Source organism: Cetorhinus maximus, chromosome 18 (assembly GCF_964194155.1).
Source record: "Cetorhinus maximus chromosome 18, sCetMax3.hap1.1, whole genome shotgun sequence".
Classification (NCBI taxonomy): domain Eukaryota; kingdom Metazoa; phylum Chordata; class Chondrichthyes; order Lamniformes; family Cetorhinidae; genus Cetorhinus; species Cetorhinus maximus.
The window spans coordinates 48496226-48520863 of NC_135896.1; the positions used below are offsets into that span (position 1 = coordinate 48496226).

Here is a 24638-nt window from a genome sequence, read left to right on the forward strand (position 1 = left end):
TAACAGATAGTGCAATGGTATTTAAATTGTCGACATAGATCATGTTGCACTCTGATGTAATATTCACTACATACATTAAATGAGTCATACAGCCCGAGAGCTCAAGAGAGGCCTACACAATTCCCAATCCCTCGGTGCACTATGGCTGAAAGGTCTTAGATAGCGAGCTTTCCCCATTGTGCCTTTGCAGTGGCTACCCCAAGCTTTAGTGCATCCCTCAGCACGTAGTCCTGGACTTTGGAATGTGCCAGTCTGCAACACTCGGTTGGGGACAACTCTTAGCACTAGAAGACCAATAAATTTCGGGCAGACCAAAGAGCGTCTTTCACCCAGTTGATGATCCTCCCACCGTAGTTGATGTTTGTCTCAGTGTGTGACCCTGGGAACAGCCCGTAGAGCACAGACTCCTGTGTCACAGAACCGATCAGGATGAACCTGGGACAAAAACCACTGCATCCCCCTGTAAAGCGGCAGATGTTGCTGCACCTCCAATGTTTGATGGCACCTCTGCCCTTCCATCATACAGTAATTCCAAGTTATAAATCCTCACAAATCCTGGATATTTCCAATTAATACAACACTAAAAAATGATGAATTTTCCAGCCCCGCCTCGAGCGCCCATTCACTTGGGAGGGGGCCGGAAGATTCCTGGGGGGGCGTGGGGGGAGAAGCCCTCGGTTTATCAGGTTATATTAGACTTGCTGGGGCCAGGGTGGGGCTCGTTTCGAAGGCGCTTCCACCACAATTTTGTGGCGTTTACTTCTTAAAAAAAAAGGGCAAGTCTAAACTGAGGACTGCAGCCGCCGCCGCCGCCGGGGAAAAGGTGTCGCAATGACATTCACAGGAGCGGAGTTTGTAGAAAAACCCCTCAAACAACAGATCACGAAGTTTCACCAGGATCCGGCTCAGCTACCGGGGGAGTTAAAGCGGGATTGGGGTCGGGGAGCGAAGGGGAATCGGGCCGCTGACTGAACCAGGGCAGCTTTCGGATGTAGTTTGAAGTTGAAGAGTTGAGCAGCTCCGGGATTTTATCCGGATCCGTCTCGCTGGGAAACCGGGCGCTCCAACTTTCGCTGCCTTTCCGGGGCGGGCTCCTCCTCCCTCGTCACTCCTTCCCTCAAGTCCCTCCCTCAAGTCACTCCTTCCCTCAAGTCCCTCCCTCAAGTCACTCCTTCCCTCAAGTCACTCCCTCCCTCTTGTCGCCATTTGGTAAAACTCGTCCCTTTCTCCTTTCAGAGTTTCTTCTCCGTCGCCCTCAGCAGAATCATGGTAAGAAATGTTAGACAAAAGCAGAAACAGAAACACCTGGAAAAACTCGGCGGGTCTGGCAGTATCGGCGGAGAGGGACACAGTTGACGTCTCGAGTCCTCATGACCCTTCAGCAGTTTTTCCAGGTATTTCTGGTTCTGTTTCGGATTTCCAGCATCCGCAGTTCTTTGCTTATAAGAAATGTTAGAACCTGCCTTGTGGTGTTAGATTGAACTGACCTCCGTGTTTTCAAACGTTTCACGAGGTGAGGGCAGTTTGACAGAGTCTGGCCTCTCCCTCCCTCGGTTTTATGGCCGTGCCTGAGGTCGCCTCTATATATCTTTTCTTTTTTTTAAAAAAAGTGCATTTCTATTCGCACCGTTCACAATTTCAGGATGTCCCAAAGTACTCGACAGCCAATTAAGTTCTTTTAGGGTATAGTCACCGTTGTTGTAAAGGTAGGAAATGAGTTGGAGATTTCACTGACAAGTTTGAGGCCGAAGGTTGGGAGGATATGGATTTCCCAATAAGGCTGCAAAAGCAAATATTGCAGCTGGTGAATATGTGAAATAAAATAGTGACAACAGTCAGACAGCATCTGTGGGGAAACAGATTAGTTAATTTATATTTCAAGTCTGGAGCTGATGTTTCTTTGAGTGTTTTTAGCAGTGTTTTTTTTTTCACTTTAATTACCAGTGTTTTGGTTCTAAGCTGAAGGTTGTTATTATAAATCATTACTTTGAAGTGCTAAATCTAAGTGGTGGTCCAGGGCCATAGTTTTATAGGGATTTATCCCACAAGGCATTTTTAAAATATAAACTCAGAAAGGTGCAGGTGAATAATATACTAAAAATACTCCCATCAACAGTAACACCATTTTTTTCACCACATGCTTTATTTTGAATTCAAGTAAGTCAACCAGAACAACAAGCATTACAAAAAAAATCTGCATCATTACCCCACATGCCTCATCTTGAACAAATGTCGTTTTGAAGCTACCTTCTGGTATCACAAATGGATCATGCTGCTGAAACTAAATGCAGTAGTTTGCCCTGACTCTGGTTTTTTTGGGGTGCCGGGAGCTTCTAATAAACTTGTTGCCTTTTGTATAAGATAGTAGCTACAGTTTATGTCTCTATAAAACCACATTCTTACATGATTGGGCGGTTTCCACAGTTGCTATTATTAATTATCATTATGGGAAAGTTAACCACAAACCACTTGGAGCAGTGCAGTTTTACTGACATATACGGGTTGATGTTTATAGTGATACTTGTTACCCACCCATTCTAGCAATCTGGTCCTACCTGCATTCCAGCAAAGTTAAAGGCAGGCAAAACTACGTAACCTTTTGTGAAATAACTCCTTTTATCAGACACTGGTTAGGTCCAGCGTTTCAAGTTCTGCAGGAATGTTTGACACTCGTTTAATTCAATCCAATTTTGTATAATTTTCTGCAGCAAACTTGCACTACGAGCAGTATAGAAGTGCTTTATGATGCAAAATCTTTCATAGTTTTACAGCTCAGAAGGAAGCAATTTGACCCATCATGCCTGTGCTGGCCCTTTGAAAGAACGGTTGTGCTTAGTCCCACATACTGCTTTTTGCCCGTCTCTGTGCAAGTTCCTCATCGTTAAATAAATGTCTAGCTTGCTTTTAAAATCATTTGTAAAATCAGCTTCCAGCACCTTTTCAGGTAAAAGCATTCCAGATTCTAATAATGCTAAGTGAAAACAAATTCTCCTCTCTCCCCTCCAGACCTATTTTCAATTATTTTGAATCCATAACCTCTAGTTATCAATCCACTCACCAGAGAAATTCCCCCTCCCCCTCAACTTACACTCTCAAAACCTCTCTGTCCTGAAAATCCCTATTATTGTCAGCTAACCTTCTCCATTCCAAGGAGAACAGTCCTAATTTTTCTAACCTCTCATCCCCAGTAACATCTTAGTAAACCTCCTCCTTATCTGATAGCTTTCCTGAAGTGTGATGCCCAGAATTGTCCACTATTCTCCGTGGGCTTAACCAGTAATTTATTGAGATTCTGAAGGGGCTTGACAGCGTGGACATTGAGATTGTTATTTCCCCTGGCTGTGGAATCTGGAATATGGGGACATAGTTTCAGGATAAGGGGTTGATCATTTAAGATTAGAAGAGGAGAAACCTTCTTCACTCAGATGGTTATGAATCTTTGTAATTCTCTATCCCTGAGGGTTGTGGATGCTTCATTTTTCAGTATGTTTAAGAGCTGAGATAGATAGAGTTTTGTCTCTGAGTGAATCAAAGAATATGGGGAAAGTGGAGTTGAGGCAGAAGATCAGTCATCATTGTATTTAATGGCAGAACAGGCTTGAGGTACCTAATTGTCTACTCTTGCTCCTACTTATGTTTTTGTTATGTTCTTGTAAGTTCTTTGCTTTTAGATACAATTCTTCTACATAAACACAAGTAATTCATATGCTTTTTAACAGCCTTAACAACTTGCCCTGCCACCTTTAAGGATGTGCATAAACCAAGATCTCTTGGATCATCTAGGCTTAACAAAGTTGAGCTTTTTATTTTAAACTATCTTTCCAAATTAGTCGTCCCAAAGTGTATCATTTCACACTAAGCTAAAAGCAAAATACTGCAGATGCTGGAAATCTGGAACAAAAACAGAAAATGCTGGAAAAACCCAGCAGGTCTAACAGAGTCTGTGCAGAGAAAAAAAAACAGAGTTAACGTTTCGAGTCCGTATGACTCTTCTTCAGATCTCTGAAGCAGAGTCAAACGGACTCGAAACATTAACTTTTTTTTTTCCCTCCACAGATGCTGTTAGACCTGCTGGGTTTTTCCAGCATTTTCTGTTTTTGTATCATTTCACACTTATGGCAGATGGATTTCAATGCAGATGTTTCTATCCATTTGACTATCTTGGCTATGTCATCCTGAAATCTATCGCTATTCTGATCATGATCTACCATTCGTCAAATTTCATTTCATAGCTGCAAACTTTAGAAATACTGTTTTCAACACCAGAATCTAAGTCATTTATAGAAATTGTCAAGAGTAATGGACCCAAAACTGACCTTTGGGGAGCACCACTCTGAACCACCTTGGTGTGAAAAACATCCATCTGCCATCATCCTTTTCTTATGTCGCTGAGCCAATTTTATATTCATACTATTATTCTCCCCTTAGTAGTTCTATGGGCTTCCACCTTCTTAATAAGCCTCCTGTGGCACTTAGTTGGATGTCTTCCAAAAGTCCATATATACATCTACAGCATTACCTTGATCAACCTTCTCTGTTATCTCAAAGAATTCAATCAAGTTAGTCAGACAGGAATTACCTTTAACAGATTCTTAAATCTTCATCTTCATATTTCTCATATTTAGCAGTAAAGTGGCAGACTTGCAACCTGTGCTGTAAATTACTTGAAGTGCTTAATACTTTCTTTTCCCCTCTCTCTCTTTCCCTTTATTGTTACTTTTCTCCCTCTCTTGCTCCCTCTCTCTCTCTCTTAAACTAGGTTCAAGATAATGGAATGTTCCAGGTAACAAATTATTAATGGTTGTTAAATTCCAGTACAGTTTGTCTCCCTTCTCCTCCTCTTCCCCCAACACCCCCTTGAAAATGAGCAGTTGAAACAAACTATGCCCTGGTAACTTGCATATTTATTCAATGTCTAGGCGTCATTAGCTCAGTGTTTTACATTTGTAACCTTCTATTTGTGTTTTGGCTCAATTCCAAAATTTAGAATTTGTTTCTTGGTTGCAAAAATTCATTTTAACATGTCCTCTCTTTCTTTTTCAGGATGAATTATCTGTAAGTATATATGTGTAGGTTTCTGCCAAATCAAAGAACAAGTAAAACTTCAAAAAACACAAAGCGTTATCAATTGATATTCATGCAGATTTAGAATTTCCCATATTGTGGAATTTTATTTTGGGAATTTTGAAATAAAATGTTTGTTATTCACCAGTGATTAAATCTGAAGTTATGCCCTTTGTTTTTTCCTTCAATTTTTGTGCACTTTTTCTCTGCCTTCCACTGTGCTCCATCGTGATCATTCCAGCTGTGAGTATTGGCAGGCTACCTCTTGTATGTTGCTTTCTTCCCCTCACCACACCCCACCCCACCTCATCCTCAATACTACCTGGCACCAAAAAAATCTGTGATCCACTGAAAGGTGTCCTATTGCTCATATGGGAAATTTGACAAAAAAATTGTTGTGCCAGATGATAGTGGGAGATTGGAACTCACAAGAATCAAGCAGCATTGGACATTCTAGAATAGACGGGAATGTGGGGTGGGGTTGGGAGTACTGACTCTGTTGACCAGAATGAGCTACAGAGGAGTAGCAAACCAGATCTGTGTTACATTGCAAGTAGACTGTACATGATTTAATGCTTGTGTCAAGGAGAGACCCTATCTGGTTTGTTATGATCATTTCAATATTTTTTATCAAATTCTGCTATGGTGACTTGGGATTTTGAGGTCTTTACCAGTGTTTATCAGTTTCTATTACTGATTCTGTTCATTTTTCTTTGATAATCAGAAACTAATTGCCTTATTTGTAATTAAATACTACATTTAACTCGGCATGTTCAGAGATATTGGAGCATAGAATTTTGATCTTTACTCGCATGTCCATTCCCTCTTTTTCTTTCTCCTTCTATCTCTCGCACAAACATTATTAATTTTTTACCTGCACACACGGGGTCTCTTTTTTTTCTCATTCGGGTTGCTTCAGTGTAGCCTGGTCATCCAATCCTTGATGTCAGTCTTCCTTCCCACACTCACCTTAGAGAAGCCTATTGTCATTCACCAGCCCAGCCACCCCCCTCCCAAAAATTGTAAGCCTTCTCAAGAATCCACTAGTCTTCAAGTCCCCACGAGAGTGAACGGACAGCATTGCAGGGGTTTTGGTGGGGAAAGGGTGGCTGAGGGGAAAGGTGGTGGTAAATGTCAGCCCATTAAGCTCCTGCTCTTAAGAGCTAGCTCATGGAGGTCTTTTTTTATTTTCAGGCAGTTTGCCAGCTTTTTTCTGATGGTCGGCATTTCTTTAACTGCGAAATACTGAATGGAGCTTTTGAAATCATGAAGGGGATTATCTTATCCTAAGCTACATCCCAAGTATGAGGGATTGAAAACTGGTACACACGCTATATGGTAATCAAAAATGGAAACCAAGAGCGAACCCGAATCCCTTCCTTGCCCAATGTCAACATATGTGCACTTTGTCATGTTCATGGAAACAGGAAACTTGGTTGTTCTTGTTTTTTTCCCATCTTAGGCTTGGGTGAACTGTAGTGTCCTACCTGTTGCTTAGATGAGATCACCTCTCTTCCCACAGAAAGGGATCAAACCTAGAATCTTGCTGGTCTGTGTGGCTAAATGCACTAATGGACAGTGTCCTAAAATGAAATGGGATTGGGCGAGTTTTTTACTTGATGGCACTTCTGAATCTCATGGTAGATTTTTCAAATATTAGTGCTAAAAAAGTTGATTCCCTTTTCCTCCCCCAACACCATAAAAGCTTCAACCATCTTTATGCATTTATATTACAATATTTAAACTTTTTCTATGCTATAGTCAGCTTTAAACCACACATGTATAATATATATGTATATATCTTTTTTTAGTTGGAAGATGCTTTGGGTCCTGATCCTTCCAGTGCTGACAAATTAAAATCTGATGGTAAAACTTCACAACCAGGATGGCCGACCCCACAGCCTGGATCTTGGCCTGGACAGCCTGGGCCTGGACAGCCTGGGCCTGGACAGCCTGGGCCTGGACAACCTGGGCCTGGACAACTTGGGCCTGGACAACCTGGGCCTGGACAACCTGGGCCTTGGCCTGGACAACCTGGGCCTTGGCCTGCGCAACCTGGATCTTGGCCTGCACAACCTGGACCTTGGCCTGGGCAACCTGGACCTTGGCCTGGGCAACCTGGACCTTGGCCTGGGCAGCCTGGACAGCCTGGCACTTGGCCTGGACAACCTGGCCCTTGGCCTGGACAATCTGGACCTTGGCCTGGACAGCCAGGCCCATATGCTCCACCTATGCCTGCTTCTTTTGGTTCACCTGGAGTCCCGAATCAACCTGGCCAAGGAAGCGCGGCATTGGTAAGCATTGGTCTTCTTTTAAGTAAATGAACAATGCATGTTATGTATTCAACAAATGGTAGAATGTGCTTTAGCATGAGCTACATTTGAGAATCCTTAAATCTCCAATGTTTTAATCTTATGCAGTTTTGTAGCTATGTCTTGTATATGGATCAAATTTTTGTTCCATTCTCTTGGTCTTACTATCGTAATAATTTGTATTTAGGTAGTGCCTTTAACACAGAAAACATCACAAGAAACTTCACACAGTTGATAGGGGGAATTAAATCAATAAGTGATAAGAGGGTTAGGAAAAGTAGCTGAAAGCTGAGTTGAAAATGTATTTTAAGAAGATTCTAAAATGCGGATGGAGAGATTTTATTGACCATATAAGGCACTTGATGAGGTGAAACCTGAAGAACTGATGAGCATGTTAGAGGCCCTTGACCTCAATGGCAAAGATCTTAGAGTGATAAGAAATCTTTATTAAGTGTATAAAATTCTGACGCAGCTGCACGGACTGGATGTGGAGAAGATATTTTCCCCTGGCTGTGCAATCTAGAACAAGGGGTCACAGTCTTAGGATATGGGGTAGGCCATTTAGGACTAAGTTGAGGAGACACTTCTTCACTCAGAGGGTGATGAACCTATAGAATTCTCTACCAGAGAAGGCTGTGGAGGCCAAGTCACTGAATATATTTAAGAAGGAAATAGATTTCTGGACACTAAAGGAGTCAAGGGGTATGGGGAGAGAGCGGGAGTGTGGAGTTGAGATAGAGGATCAACCATGATATTGAATGGTGGAGCAGACTCGAAGGGCTGATTGGCCTACTGCTGCTCCTATTTTCTATGTTTCTATGGAGCAAACTGCAGCCATTAAAGTTGAGAACAATCTAAGTGATTTTCTGAAGATTCAAAAAGGAGTCAGACAGGGCTGTGTTTTCTCCCCAGATTTATTCAATTTGTATCGTGAAAATATTCTTGGAGAGATTGCAAACCTTCCTGGATTATTAGTTGGAGGTTGCAACTTTAATACTATGAGATGTGCCGATGATACCATTCTTATTGCCGACTCTGAAGAGAAACTCAAAAGATTTTAGATAGGGTGGCGAGTAAAAGTCAGGAGAAAGGGTCGAGCATAAATTGTAAGAAAATAAAATGTCTAGTAGTGTCCAAAAAAGAAAGTCAGAATGTAAGATCACAGTGAAGAATGAAACAGTCACACTGGAAGACACATTTTGTTACCTAGGAAGTTTGTTAACATTGGACGGAAAGCGTGACCAAGAAATAAGACGAAGGATTGGAATGGCTAAAGATGCATTTCAAAAAATGAAAAAGATTATGATCAACTCAAAATTGGCCATGAAAACAAAGCTGAGAATTCTGGAATGTTACATGACACCAATTTTCACATACAGAAGCAAATGTTGGACAATCAGTGAAGCAATGCAGAGAAGAATTGAGGCTGCAGAGTTGTGGCTTTTGAGGTGAATAATGAAGATATCTTGGACAAGTCACACTACCAATGAAGAGGCGCTAGGAAAATCTGAAAAATCAAAAGAATTCTGCTGACCAAGATCAGGAAAAATTTTGGGCACGTAATAAGAAATCACGGGTCTGAATTACATGGTCCCCTGCTGGCAGGATTTTAGGTAGTGAGTCGGGGGGGCCAGCGAGGGGATCTTGAAATAGGATGGATGGGCTTCCTGCTGGGTTCCGGTCCACCCCGACCTCTCAGAGATTTTACGCTTGAGCGAGTGAGGCCTTGGACTGGCCGCTTGCCCTTGCCCCAATTGAGGCCTTTAAGTAGCCAATTATTGATCACTTACAGGCCATTTCCCACCCAGCCTCAATTTTTAGACTGACAGGAGGATTTTCCAGGTGTGGGGGAAGCCCAAAAATGATCGGCTTTACACCTCGGGTTGTGAGGGGGGACTGGAGATCTGCTGGCCAATCAGATTGAGTGGCAGCACTCTAAGGCAGGATTTCCTCCTGAGTGAGGGGTGGAAGTCCTGCCTGCAGTATCGGCGGGGATGTGTTCCCTGCCGACTCTTCAGGTGGTGGGGCGAGAGCCCCCGCCATCCAAAATATCCTGGCCATGATTTAGAAAGTCTGATGCTTTTGGAAAGATTAGTGGTAAAAGAGATCGAGCCAGACAAAGAATGATCTTTCTAAAGAGCCTCGACAGCTGGATGAATGTACCACCAACGCAGATAGACAATAATGTTAGAAGATAACCCATGACTCCAGAGCAAGATTGACATGGAGGTCCATGGTCACCAATGCCCTCTTAGTGCATGGTACCTGAAGAGAGGGAGAGGCAGAAAGGAGAATTCCAGATTAGGGTTGTGCCATCAGTGCTGGGGTGAAGGGAGCTTGGGCTTCACAAAGGATCAGAGTTCAAAGATGAGAAGATGCAAGAGGGGAAGAGGCTGGTGAAGGTTGTAAAAGCTTGGGTGGAACAAAGAATGGAATGACAAGGATTTTAATTGCAGTGTGTTGGGGAGTAGTGAATTTCTTTACCTCTCCAAAGAAAAGGGTGCTGAGTGTGCAAACAGGTTACGGTGGCTGAGTTTATATAAATTAGAGTTGATGGAGGATTGAAGGCCAATAAACTCAACATTGAAGAAATTTCCTCAAGAGGTGACAGTTCTGTGGATTAGGGTTTCAGCATTAGGGTAAGGGTAGAAGTAGGCAGTGTTGCACAGATGGGAATGAGCAGAATTGGTGATGGATAAAGTGTAGTTTTGGGTTGAATACAATGTCCTGGGTTGCACAGTCAGGTTTAGCCTGAGTGAATGACTGTGACAAGGTATGATGGAGACATCGACAAAATAGCAGGGGCTGACTCAAAAACTTTGGAATTTTGTCTGGTCTTCAGAGATGGCTATGAGGTCAGGTCAATTTGGGTGTGTCATCAAGAGATTAATGTTTATAATGTTATTGGAAATTATTTTTTAAAATAGTGTTTAGTGGTGCCTGTCTATGTATGTGTATGTATGTGTGTGCGTGTGTCTTATTTGGATTAAAGCCAGCTCGTCTGGGTGCTTTGATGAATAGTAGATTTGAGATGTTAATTAGATAAACGTAAGGAAGTTAAAAGGTAAAGTGTAAATTTGCATTTGTTGAATAAAGCATTCAAGAGCGGGAGTAAAATCTTGCACCCGGCTGGGAGATGCCAAGCAATGTGTTTATGTTACTAATATAATTAGTGGGATGAGAATGTCATTGTTCGAAGATGTGACATTGAAAGCCAAGGATACAATGGAAAATTTACATTCAAAGGGAAACCTTGGTATAAACAGAAAGGAGTTTGTGTGTGTGTATGTAAAGCAGAGGCATTTAAAATCTAACCAGCCTTTATATGTCTGCAGCTGTGTCTGCAAGAAACCTCATTTTGAATTTGTAAGGTCAAATGTGCTTTGCCTGGGATCTTTTTAAACCTGAGTTTCACTGTTGCCTTAATGGAGGTGTAACTGAGAGTCAGATTAATTAGGGGATTTTAATAGTAATTTTGTAGACATAAGTATTATATATAATTTTTCTTGTATTAATAAATGTTTAATTTAGTTTTATAAAAAACCTCTTGAGACTCAGTGGTCTTACTGCTACTGAATTCAAAGCCTGCATCTTGAAACATACAAATCGCAAAAATGGGTTATGACACCTGTTTCAAGTTTCCCTCTGGAATGTGAACAACTCATCCTTTACCATTGGCTGCGTCATTGGCATACATATGGAAACTTACCATTGCTGAGGGGCAGCATGTGGAGGAGAAAGGGGGTAACCAAAAGTAGACCCTTGGGAAAATTATAGGTGACAGTAAAGAGGCAAGAAGATAAATCATTAGAGAAGTAGGAGTGAAACCATAACAGGAACAATCCCATGGGACTGGACAGCAAAGGAGAGGCTGTTGGGAGGTTTCTAGACAGTCATGCTGTATGATCAGTATCTGAGGATGCCATTCATGTCTTCGGCCAGACAGTCTTGTCTGCCGTGTGGTTGGAACTGGATGGAAGGATTTTGAACAGAAAGTTTTGGAAGAGCTGCTTGTAGAGCTAAGAGGCGGTAACATATTTGAGGTGGTGAATGAACACTTGCACTTGCCCACAGACTTCCTTTGGAATTTTTCACTGGAATGTACAGTAATTAGAGAGCCAATTCAGTGCAGCATCCTCTCCAGGGAACCTGGGACCTGTGTGAACAGTGCAAACAACTGAGTATCTCCTTAACCAGTCAGACTGAGGAATTGTGAAATGATCAACAAAGTGCCTGAACCAGGAATAGTCAGAATATTGAATTCAATGTCAAATCAGGTATAGAAAGTAAAAGAGGGAAAGAAAGATTGGATGAAGAGACAGAAATGAAATGTTTTGAAAAAATGTTTTTAAGTCCAACAGTAATTAAAACCTGAACAAATACATAGGATATTTGGTGCGGAAACAGGCCATTCAGCCCAATCAGTCCATGCTGGCGTTTATTCTCCACTCCAGCCTCCTCCCATCTTCTCACATCTAAATCTACCATCCTAACCATCTATACCCTTCTCCCTCAAATGCTTGTCTAGCTTCCCCTTGAATGTATCCATACTATGCGCTTCAACCACACCCTGTTGTAGCGAGTTCCATACTATCATTCTTTGAAAGAAGAAGTTTGATGTAAGGAAAGAATGATATTCCAGACTTGTAAAAGTTCATATTCAGTACCAAAGAAGAGACTTGCACTTCTAAAGCACCTTTCAAGGCCACAGGATGTCCCAAAACTCTTCACAGCCAATGAAGCACTTTTGAAGTGTAGTCACTATTGTAATAGAGGTTGTTTAGCAGTAATTAAGACTTATTATACTTTACACAATCACTTACACTGGAATAGGCATGCCATAATTTTAAATTTTCTTTCACGTTGCAAGTACAGCAACTTCACGCTGTCCCATGTATTCCAATGCCAAGTGCCTCAGTGAGATAACCATACGGTGCAGCTTCTGGAGGAGCAGGGAAACTGACTGCAACTTCCTGATTTTTCACGTTTAACTGAGCATATGCAGCCGCTGTTTGTTGCAGTCTGATTTACACTTCAGTAATGGTGAGTGCTGTTAGCCTCACTGTTCTTTTTACAGCAAAATCCAGGCCACTAAGAGTGTACATCACAGGTTCACCCATTATATGGGTAAACTATAGTTATGAGAAGCCCCTTGAGAAAATGGAACTAATTTTATTGGACTCTCTTGTGTTGGAATTGCCAGTCTGTGCACTTGACTAACTCTCTAGCTATCAAGGCTTCTTCTTTAGCTCCTGTCTGAAGGCAGTCTGACCCACAGCGCCATGATCTCCACCACAGGTAGGGCAAGGAGGCAGGTCCCAAATCCACTTCAACCGGAAGAGGAATTGAACCCCAGGCTGCTGGTACCATTCTGATCCCCATCGCCCCTCCCAAGGAGTCCAGGTTGGCATGGCTACTGCTTCCATATGCATGGTGTAGCTTGGAGCTATGGATGGTGATGGTCACATGGCTGACCAGGAATCTCTCCCACTCTTACCGCCTACCATCGGCATATTTTGGAAGGATTTACAGCTTGATACTCAACCTGTTTGTATGTGTTATGAATGCACCTTCCTTGGCCATCAAGTCTTGGAATGGGATGTGAACCCAAAGCTTCTAGCTCAGAGTCAGGGACACTACCCATTGCACCATGAAATCTCCGTATCAGGGCTTATACATGAGTAATGGTCACAAGGGAGTGAGACGGTAGGATGACTGAAGCTATACATGAGGGATGAGTCAGTTTATTACTGGAAAGTGGGGAGAGGAATTCTGCTTGCATCTGGAGTTTCATTTTATCTTGGATAAATGACACACTGGGACCACTTGTCCACCCATGAGACACTTGCTAAACCTAGCCAATGTGTATGCACCTTCCCTCAATGTAAAGGAATCTGAGAAGCCAAACTGATAAAAGCTCTAACATACATTGGCTTTTGTTGTTAGTGTCTGAATATAACCTGGCGTATAAATGAGATAAATTTGGCACACTCTGAAACTGGAGGTTCTGCAGTGTAAATGGGATATTGATGGCACAGCTATTGGCATATCTTTATATTTCCAACTCATAACCCTTGATTTTATTTGATATTTACAGTCTCTACCTTATGATCTTGCCACCCCAGGAGGTTGGGCGCCACAGAAAATTATCAAGATATTGGGAACTGTCAAAATGAATATCGACCAGTAAGTTTTGATGTGGATGAAACCTTATTAATATTTATTTAATATTGCACCCTTTATTTACACTTACACCTTATGCAAGGATATTAGTCAATTGTTTGCCATCCACATAATATTACAGAACATGAGGGCTAAACGGTCTTATTTTCCACCACTGAGATGCTTATTTTTGTTAGAGTGCATTTGTGGTCCCCTGCTTCTTCATTCACATGGCCATTCTTGATATGTGAGCTTGAACACCAGTCCTAAAGTTCTAATTGGGCCCTGGGAAGTAGTGGGATGGATTGCTAACTGTAGGATTGGAAAATTGTGTGGAAACCGGATTCTACCTGTTTTTTGTCCTGCCATTTTCCAGCGGATTGGGCCATGAACACATCATAAGGACTTGTATGAGGCCCCAGGGAAAGCCACAAAACTTTGACTGCCAGAGGCCTTCAATACTGGAAGGGTTGATTGCCTGCAATAAAATTCCTTGTTGATTCCTGCATGACAGATTGAAAAATGACTTGCTGTCCATAGGCCCTACCTGGGCCTTCCCTCCATGGCTGGTGGCATGGCAACACTGCAACATTGTGAGCCTCCATCAGGCAAAGAGTCACTGAAGTATGTCTACTGTTAATGCATCTGGCCTGATCAAGGAACTAACCCAATTTCCACAATTGGGAACAGCATCTACACCTGCAGGCATCTGGGAATTTTACTCTGCTATACTTTGGCAGTGAACAAGGACCCTGGAATTCTTAGCTCTGGATTTGTGTTCCCACTGATCAGTAGAATGACTGGTCCAATGGTGGCTATCAAATCCTGAAAGTGATATGAGAGAATAGCATGAATTGTGGATAGCAGTTTCGGGAAGCTACTACACTGGGAAAACAATTTTTTGTTGATTAGTGTCAGATATTAACCATTTTTTAGCTGTCTTTCCTATATTCCATGATTTGGCATTTTGGATATTTTCTCCCACATCCACTGCTAAGCTTATGCAAAAACAATTAAGAAGCTGAGATCAGTGCAAGTATATAACTTTATACATTTCACAATACGTACACCAGATCACCAGGTAGGTACAGAGAGACCTGGAGGTTTATGTACAAAAATCATTGATGGTGGCAGGGTAGGTTGGAAAAATCATTAATAAGGCACACAAGATCCTGGGATTTATAAATAGGGGTATAGAGTACAAAGGATGTTAAGGTGAACTTTGTTAAAACACTGTTCAGCCTCAACTGGAGTATTCTGTCCAATTCTGGACATTAGTGTTCAAAGTACATGGGGGCTGCAGGCAAATTTGCCCTCAAAATCTCACAATTAACCTATGAAAAATCAAAGCTAGGAGCGAAAAATTCCAGAAAGCTCGTTGCCATACATATTATCTTACATTGTGGTTCCTTTCGTAGTCCAGAAGGAGCTGAACAATTGCAGGCGTCTCGTTGAGGACAGGAAAATGATGCAGACTTATGATTAGAGTAGCAGCAAGGTGAGAGAGACAGAATCTGTGAGTAGCTGCTCCTCCAATCATAGATTTTTGTCTCAGCCATGCTCGTGCTTCGACTCCTTCAATCGCAGGTTCTCTCCCTCCCTCTCTCGCTGTTCCTCCAGAGACAGAGTCTATGGTTGGGTGGGGGTGGGAGGGAGTGCCCTGTGATTGGACGGGCTAGAGCAGCAAGCATGGGAGAGACAGGAGAATTAAAATCAATAAAAACCTCTTCTGTGAGTTGAAGAGAGCGCAAGAGGTGAAAAGAATTCCTTAGAGCAGAACCTCAGACAGAATCACAGTGCGGAAGAGGCTCTTCGGCCCATCGAGTCTGCACCGACACGTGAGAAACACCTGACCTACCTACCTAATCCCATTTACCAGCACTTGGCCCATAGCCTTGAATGTTATGACCTGCCAAGTGCTCATCCAGGAACTTTTTAAAGGATTTGAGGCAACCCGCCATTCAGACCTTGGCAATCATTAAATGATAGTTGACATTTCCTTTTCCTTGCTTTGGAATTATTTATTTTTTAAAATTGAGTTATGTGGTTTTTTTTTGATGTGGGGGAGGGTGTGTTTCTGGCAACCACCACAGAAGATGTACTGAGGTATTATTATTTTTAAATTATTTATAAATTAAACAGCTCGCTCCCCACCACTCTCCCAGTTACAACAACAGCCTTCCTATTTCAAAATAAAAGTGAAAGGAAAGAGAATCGGGGTCTCGACACTGCCACTGGTGGATCTGGAGAGCGGGAGGCTAAGATGGTGGTGATCCAGTGCAGGTAAAGCAGCTCCAGCTGTGTCTGAGAGAGACAGGGAATGTGAGGGAGACAGAGAGAGACACTGAGGAAGAGAGGGGGAATTGAGGAGAGGAGGCCTTTCAGGGTGAGAGAAAGTGAGAGGGAAAGAGGGGCCAGGTAACAGTGCTCACTTTCACTCTTAGAGCTTATTTTATTTATTATATGATCCCCCAACATTTTTTTTGTCTTAATTTTTCCTTCTAAAACTCTCCATGTGGGCCTAGCTTTCAAGGCTGCAAATTACGGCTGGAACAACAATCACTTAATTAGCAAAAAAATAATAATTTCGAAGGTGTTTTTCCTCATATATTTGTCCAATAAATTATTTTGTGAGTAAAGTTTAAAGTAGAGAGATCTGGGGTAGAGGAAGGAAAAAATATTTTGGGGGAAATCCAGTTTTTTTTTGTTCCCCTAAATGTTTCTGCTATAGAAGTGTCTGTCTGTGTACAAGCTTTTTTTAAGTGGCCGTGCATATGTTTTCTATTTTTAAATGTTCTGATGTGTAGAAAAAGTTGGGAGCCCAGAAGACCCCAACCTCCCTTGAGTTTGCTTTAATATTAGCCACTAGAGGAGGACGATGAGTGGGGAGGGGAGTTTGGGGTGGGGGTGTGGTGGTTAGGGAAAACTGCTTAATTGTTATTGGATTCTTGGCTCTTTGCCCGGCACAAGTCTCTTGTTTCTTAAATATCCTTTAATAATGGCATAGAGCGAGTTTGCAAACTCCTGCTTCGAGAATAGTTTGGGGGGTTTCTACTTAAATCTTTAGATATGCTTAACCTTCAAAGAGCCCCTGAAAAATCAAAAAGTAGCCCTCGAAAACTTTTCAAAAACTGTCCTTACCGGTGGGGGTGGTGGGGGAGAAGAAATTCCTTTGATCCCTGCTGTGCACCACAGTTTAGAAAGGCTGCAGAGGCATTGGAGTGGGTCCAAAAAAATTCACGAGAGTGGCTCGGTGGGGTGAGGGACTTCAGTTACATGATTGATAGGCAATGCTGAGTATGTTCAGTTTTTAAAAAAGGGAAGGTTGAGGGGAGAGTTGGTAGTGGTTCTCAAGATCATGAGGTGGTCCAGACCAGGCTTGTCCAACCTTTTCGTGTGGAAAGCCACATTTCAATTTTTTTCTCACTAGGGGCTGATGAGCAAATTTTGGAAAGATAATGTTTGGCACAACATTAAACATGAATTTCAAAAAGAAAGCAGTGGGGGGGGGGGAAAAAACAACTTGCTAAGTAAAAAAAAAAGTCAAAGCAATAAATTGATAATTTTATTAAAAAAATGTGAAAAGTGGGGAAGAAAGACCTGGAGCGCAGCCTGAGGCCTCATGGTGCCCGAATGCGAGTGCGTGCTGGGAGACAGAGCCGGGGGACAGTGCCGAGAGAGTGTGTAGACCCCGGGGGAAAGCCAGGAGAGCCAAGGACCCGCACTCTCTCTCGGGCACCACACTCCATCTGTCTCTCTTTCTGTGTCTCTCTCTCTCTCTGGCTGGCCCTCTCTCTCTCTCTGGCTGGCGCTCACTCGCTGGTGCTGGCTGTCATGCACTGGCTGTCGCTTGGTCGCTTGCGCTGGCTCTCTCTCTCTCACTTGCCATCCCCTCCCAGCCAATCTCGCCCTCCCCATCTTACCTGCATTTTGAACAGTGGCTTTAAGTGTCATGTGGCAGGACTTCATAGGCCACAATCTGGCCCATGGCCGCTGTGTGGACAAGCCTGGCCTAGATAGAATAAATGGGGAGAAACTGTTCCCATTGGCGAAGGGTCAAGAACCAGGAGACAGTGATTTGAATGGCAAAAGAACCAAAGGCTACATGAGGGAAAACAATTTTACTCAGTGAGCGATTAGGTCCTGGAATGCACTGCCTGAGAGTGTGGTGGAGGCAGGTTCAATTGTGACTTTCAAAAGGGAATTGGATAATTATCTGAGGAGAAAATTTGCTGGGCTAAGGGGAGAAGGCAGGGGAGCGAGACTATCTGAGTGGCTGTTGCAGAGAGCCAGCATAGTCAAGATGGGCCGAATGGCCTTCTGTGCTGATTGTACTCAATGACTAAGATCTTTTTACCCATGGACGTTCATCCATCTAGAAAGATCCAAAAGTCAGCCCCCCACCCCCATTTTAGTGTTGTTTATTGTCTCCCCTTTTGCCAGCAGAGCTGCTGTCTGTACTTCAAAGGAGGTAGAGGCACTGACTAGACCCATGCCACTTTTTATTTGGAGTCTGCTGTAGTTCCAATGAAGCTGCCTTTTGCTCTATTAATATCTGCAAATGAAAAGCTTTTCTCATGCTGTCAAAAATGTATATATAGACAAGAGAATGACAGTTGCTGCACATCCTTGGAGACTGACCTCAGAGCCTGCATGTAGCTACAATGTTCTTCAATTAGGCAAACATCCTGAGTTTAGAGTCCCATGACATAAAACTGAGTGCACTTTCCTCCTGTGCTGGGAAGGTGGTACAGCTGTGCCCATTTGCCAATTCTAACTCTTGTGTAGCGTGTCAACTGGTGCCACATCCTCACTGATGCTGTCTGAGTTCATCGCCCTCCATCCCTCACCCGCCATCTCCCCACCCCCCGGTAAAAGTGAACTAGTGTGTGAACACAATAAAGCAGCTGATGCAGAGGATGACATTAAGGAGTTTGGAAAATAAGGCAGAATCAGGCTCCAGGAACTTGTGCGCAGATTCGACCTACTCACCATGATCACCATAGTCGAATAGAAGTAATTTACGCCCGCTGCTCCCCTTCCTATGCCCCTCCTCTCCCCTGGATTTACAGGAAAGGAGGGTGCAAGCCCAAAATGAGTCATTGTCTGCTTGGGATTCAGGGGAGAAAGCAAAGGGCATGGAAGCTTGTGGCTGTGACATTGTTCACAGGAATGCCATGGTAATAGTGGAGTTGTTCAATCATTATCCTGATCTTGGCAATTTTCCTCTAACCTCACCATCTTGATAGCAAGAGCAAAATTTCTTCCAGTGATCTCCATGAACTCCTCCCTGTATGCAGTGAGTTGCTACAGGTTGGTGGCCCGCCTCTTTGGCATTGTGCAACAATTCTTTGGGCAGCAAGAATGAGTCCAATAAGTGAAAGTGCATATTCGAATGTTACACCATGTTGATGGGAGAATCAATGTATGAAATGTGGTTGCATCATTCACTTACAGTGGAGGGAGGAGTTTTCGGGCTAAGCATACAAGTAATTGGTGTTAGATGATGGTGGGGGTCTGGTGGGGTAGGGGGGTAACTCAGGCAGCCATAATCTAAGATCTTCCATTAATACCCCAATTATTCAGGGTGCATTGTGAAGTTTTAGTAAACACTCTTGCTTTGAGGCTGGCGCGGAAGGAAGATGCGGAAGGCGACAGTTGTATTTATTTGTAATCCCTTGTCAGGACGTGAATTTTTGTGGCACTGGTCTGCAGTCCTGGGAGTGAGGGGGTTGGCACTCTGCCAGTGCCACTCCCTCCACATGGCACAGCTTGTGTTTTTTCGTGGTCTCCTGTCATGGACATCCTAGTAGTCTGTGTCCCTTGAGTTTAGTTTCATCCAGGACAGCTTGCAAATCTGTTTCCAAGCAATTGTGGCCTCTCCTTCTCTACCTCTGATTTGCCCTAGCACTTGTTTGGCTGCCTCCCATGTTGGACGTTTTTGAAAAATGGCAGAATGGCTGTAATGTGATAAGCAGTTGAGTTAGTTGATAGTCAGCCAAGTTAGCCAGGCACAGTTCCTTACTTAGCTGTTGCTCTCTGACATGCTGCTGCAATTTTCAGCAGAACTGGCCTTTAAAGGCTATACTCTAATTTCCATGCACCCAAGTACATTCCTCCAGTTTCACATGTGTTTTATGTGAATCACTACTCCAATGGACAGTCAGGGAAAATCCCCATATAAATATCACAGTAGACCATTTGAGGGCATAACTCTTGATCCAGCGACAATTGGGGTCAGAATCTCTGGTTTGCACTATCCTCCTTGTGGTGAGCTCTTTGAGACCACATCTCGAATACTGTGTGCAGTTTTGGTCTCTTTATTTAAGGAAGGATGTAAACGCATTGGAGGCAGTTCAGAGGACGTTTACTTGATTGATACCTGGAATGAGCGGGTTGTCTTATGAGGAAAGTTAGAAAGGCTGAGCTTGTTTCCACTGGAGTTTTTTTTTAAAAGAGTGAGGGGTGACTTGATGGAAGCTTATAAGATCCTGAATGGTCGTGACAAGGTTGAAAGCACATTTCCTCCGGTGGGTGGCAGAACTAGGGGACCTTGTTTTAAAATGAGGATCGTCCTTATAGGATAGAGATGAGGAGAAATCTTTTCTCTGAGGGTTGTGCGACTTTGGAACTCTCTGCCTCAGGAGGCGGGAGGTCACTGAATATTTTTAAGGTGGAGGTAGATAGATTCTTGTTAGGCAAGGTAATCAAAGGCTATCGGGGTAGATAGCAATGTGGAAATTGAAACACAGAGAGTTCAGTCATGATCTTATTGAATGGCGCAGCAGGCTCGAGGAGCTGAATGGCCTACTTCTGCTTCTATTTTGTATGTTCATAGGACATATACACTCTTTGCTCAGAATGGCTCATTTCTTTGTAAGAACCTGCATTCAATGTTTTGTTTTTATTTCATCCGGGTGCTTCAGGAGCTGTCTGTTGCTGATATCAGTGACATTACTTGAATGCTCGTTCTTAGGCATTGAGCTGGACGATGCATATTGACACACTTTTACCTTTGACCATTAAGCCACAGCCCAATCCTGGCCATACACCCATTTCCTTTGCCTCTCATTAATAAGTATAAGGAAACTCAAAATTGTTCCATTGCTTTTTTGGAGGTACCAAAATCTCTTTATTCCAGCCTCTGCATGTTGAGTAAAAACCATCTCATTTATATCAAAGAATGATAAGTTTCTGGGTGGGATATGAAAGATACCTCAGGGAAAGAAAATTGAAAAACTATGTAATTTATTACCTAAAACTATTTGCCTGTGTTAATTGACATGTGATTTTTGCTTAATTACTTAAACAAAAACATAATCCATGGAAAATTAGTCAGCAAAGAAAATGGGTTAACCTTTTGGCTGAGACCACTAATTTTCTCTTCAGCTAGAAACTTTTTACAGCACAGGAGGCCTTTCAGCCCATTGTATATGTGCTGGCTGAAAAGGAGTTATCCTGCCTAATACCCTTTCCAGCTTTTGGCTCTTAGCACTGTGGGCTATGCCACTTCAAGCACATATCCATGTACTTTGCGATGAGGGTTTCTGCCTCCGTCGCTTTCCAGACAGTGAGCTCCAGACCATCACATCTTCTGAATGAAAAATTACTTCTCGACTTACCTGTAATCCAATTGCTTTATATCTATCCCCTGGTTATTGTTCCCTCTTAAGGGAAGTAGGTCCTCCCTATCCTCTCTATCTAGGCCCCTCATAATTTTATACACCTCAATTAAATCTCCCCTCAGCCTGCTCTTTCTAAAGAGATCAACACCAGCCTATGCAATCTTTCCTCAGAGCTAAAACTCTCCATTCCTGGCAACATCATAAATCTCCTCTACCCTCTCTCGTGCAATCACATCCTTCCTGTAATGCAGTGGTCAGAATTATGCAATACTTTAGTTGTGCCCTAAGTGTTTTCTATAGTTCTAGCATAATCTCTCTGTTCTTATAATCTCTGCTTCAGTTAAAAAAGGAAAGTATCCCATATGTTGTCTTAACCACCTTATTTATATGGCCTGTTATCTTCAGGGGTTTGCGGACATGCACTGCAAGGATGCAAGGTCCCTCTATTCCTTTACAGTATCCTACATTTATTGTGTATTCCCTTGCTTTTGTTTCCATTTTCCAAATGCATAACCTCACACTTCTCCGGATTGAATTCCATTTGCCACTTTCCTGCCCACCTGCCCAGCGCATTGGATATCTTCCTGCAGTCTTCGTCCACAGCCAATTTTGATTAACATCACGAAAAGCAAGGAACCTAGTAATGAGCCCTGCAGAATGCCACTGGAAACAACCTTCTAGTCACAAAAATACCTGTTGACCATTATCCTTCGCTTTCTGCCACTGAGCCAGTTTTGGATCCAATTTGTCACTTAGCCTTGGATCCTATAGGCCTTTACTTTTCTGACCAGTCTCCTATGTGGGATCATGGCAAAATCCTTGCTAAAATCCATGTAGATTACATCAAACACGCTTTCCTCATCGATCCTCCTCATTACTGCCTCGAAAAATTCAATTACGTTAGTCAGACATGGCTTTCCCTTATTAAATCTATTTGAGTGACCCTGAATAATCAATGCCTTTTCAAATAATTCCTCTCACTATCTTTATCCCATTCAATATTTCACATTCTCGGCTCGTTGATTACAATGTCTGCATTAAATCCCTCTTTTGTGAAGACCAATGCAAAGTATTCATTGAGAACCTTTCCCATTGTCTTCTACCTCCACATACAGACTATCTTTTTGGTCTCTAACAGCACCAACTCTTTCCTTAGTTGTCCCATTTTTCTTTATGTATTTTTTAAAGCATCTTGGCTTTACTTTTGTTTCGTGCTATCATGAAAACTGCCCAGCTTTCACTTTTTTGGCTAACACTTTTATTTTTAATGCCGAAATGTGAACAACTGTGATTTTACAACAGAAGGGTTTGTGGCATTATTTTGTTCTTCCTCAGAAATGTAATCAGCAATCAGTTTATCATTCATGAGTGAAAATTGCATTCATTCATTAAGTAGGCAAAAGCAAAATTGGCTGCACAAAGTCAAAACACTTCACATATAAATAATGAGACATTCCAGAAATAAAGTCCTGTATAAATTTCATCCCCACCCCAATCAACTTGCTAAATCAATTGTGAAGACCGGCCAGTTGCAAACATGACTGCATATGTGCAGCATTACACAGTTATTTGCAAGTAGCAATCATAATGTAGAAATTCTGATCAGCAAGATTCACAACATTTCACACATTGGTACTTCATTCCATGTCTGTGCTATTTTAAAATTTATATTAGCCAGGGTAGCATCTTGTGTAAAAATAGCATACTTAAGAATTTGGTTTTGAGCTTGGCTGATCAGAATTTCTGTACATGCTTATGGTACTTGCCTGGGGATTTGCTGGCTTGTACACTATGGGTGGGTTGAGAGCCTGCATGTCAAGTATCAATGTTTTGATCCTGATGTGGTGAGGCAAATTTCTGCTGCCGGGTTGGGACTAATTTCAGCAAGAGAATTGCAGCGTAAATGATAAGTATTTTTTATAACTCGGTGTCATTATAACTACACCATACTGGGTGCACATGGTGTTGAAGTTGGCAATCACATTCCTGGCCATCTCCTTCCATTGACCCTGAGCAGTTCAGCTGGGATTTGGGTTTGAGTGGGGGCTGGGGGTGGCTCTCTGTAACTCCATTCTAAAAGGGCTTCTTTCCTCAGAAATCTTGCAGCAGTACTTGATGAGCAGGGCTGGGGCATGTTTTATTTGGCAAAGTAAGTGCTCAAAAACGGATAACAATGCTTGGTTCTTAAATCTTGCAGCAGCACATTGTTTGCAGCCTTCACTGGCTGAGCTCCTAAATTAGTGACATTCTGAATGCTTGGAGTAACTGAGCTGCAACACCAATCAGAAAATTCGAGCTAGTTTTTCAGTTTGTTCAATGAAGAATAACGTAGGGTTATCCTGATCAAGTTAGATGAAAAAAAGGAGTGGGAGGAGGCTTGGAGGGAGGATGAACACTGAAGTTGACGTATTCAGTTGAAGGAGCTATTTCTGTGCTGTAAGTTTTACATAATAAAAATAAACATTTTTGCCTAATTTTATTTTCACAGTTTTGTTATCGACGTGCACTGCGACCAGGATATTGCGTTTCACTTAAGTGTTCGTTTTAGGGAGGATGGTCATCACCAAGTATTGGTTCGTAATAGCAAGATCAACAATGCTTGGGGCGGAGAAGAAAGGGTGGCACCAAGGTTTCCATTCAAACAAGGAGAAAGCTTTGAAGTAAGTGAAATATTCCTGGCATCTTTTACTTTGAGTATGGATGAAATTCAACCCCAGTCTCGGAGGAGAATGGGTAATGTGCATCTATAATCTAGATTTTTTTTTCTAGTGGGTACAGACAAATAAATTAAACAAAATAATTTGAAACTCAGGACAGGGATCTATGACACTGAGGATTTTCTAAATCCAGTTGTTCAACTCTGCCACAAGCCCTGACCAGTTTCCTGTGTTAGAGTCATTACACCTTTATGTCAGCACCGAGAGAGATTCTAAGTGTTGCTGCAGCAGGTTGCTGCTGAGACATCCAGAGAGGCAGGAGCCATATTGAAGGGGCCACAGGTGCTTGCAAAATGGAACAGCACAGGACAGAAGGCCTTAGCTGAGATGAAGGCTTTCAGGGTAAGTGATTGGAGGCCTTGGGTGAGCGCTGTCCCTCCTATTCACTGCCACAGGCGGGGCCATTCCCACCACGACCCCAGAAATATGCTAAGAAATCAGGTCTCCAATAGGAGCATCAGGCATTACATATTTTATTAACAAAATGAAGCAGGCATGGGACCCAGTGGCCAACCAGATACACAGGTTAGAAACAAAAGAAACTTGTATTTATATATGCCTTTAACATAAAGGTACTTCCAGGAGCATTAGCAAACAAAGTTTGACATTGAGCGACATAAGACGATATTGGAACAGCTGACCAAAAGCTCAATGAAAGAGATTTTTATGGAGTGACTTAAAGGAGGGGGGAGACAGGGAGCGAGATAGAGAGGTGGAAAGGTTTCAGAAGGGAATTTCAGAGCTCAGAGCCTTAGCAG

At 42.6% G+C, this 24638-nt stretch overlaps 1 protein-coding gene across 14 annotated transcripts in view; it reads left to right on the forward strand.

Moving 5' to 3' along the window:
- Positions 1-1189: 1189 nt before the first annotated feature.
- lgals3b (lectin, galactoside binding soluble 3b) overlaps positions 1190-24638 on the forward strand; it is a 28800-nt gene continuing 5351 nt past the window's right edge. Inside the window, exons 1-7 of one of the 14 annotated variants that reach the window (XM_078562651.1) lie at positions 1206-1269; positions 4760-4783; positions 5044-5055; positions 6876-7023; positions 7063-7358; positions 13474-13562; positions 23652-23823. In XM_078562651.1, the coding sequence (XP_078418777.1) occupies positions 1267-1269; positions 4760-4783; positions 5044-5055; positions 6876-7023; positions 7063-7358; positions 13474-13562; positions 23652-23823 (744 nt within the window). In that variant the 5' untranslated portion in view covers positions 1206-1266. Of the gene's footprint in view, positions 1270-4759; positions 4784-5043; positions 5056-5146; positions 5308-6875; positions 7024-7062; positions 7359-13473; positions 13563-23651; positions 23824-24638 lie in introns of those variants that run through there. The other 13 variants (XM_078562654.1, XM_078562656.1, XM_078562657.1 and 10 more) reach the window with 13 other exon arrangements.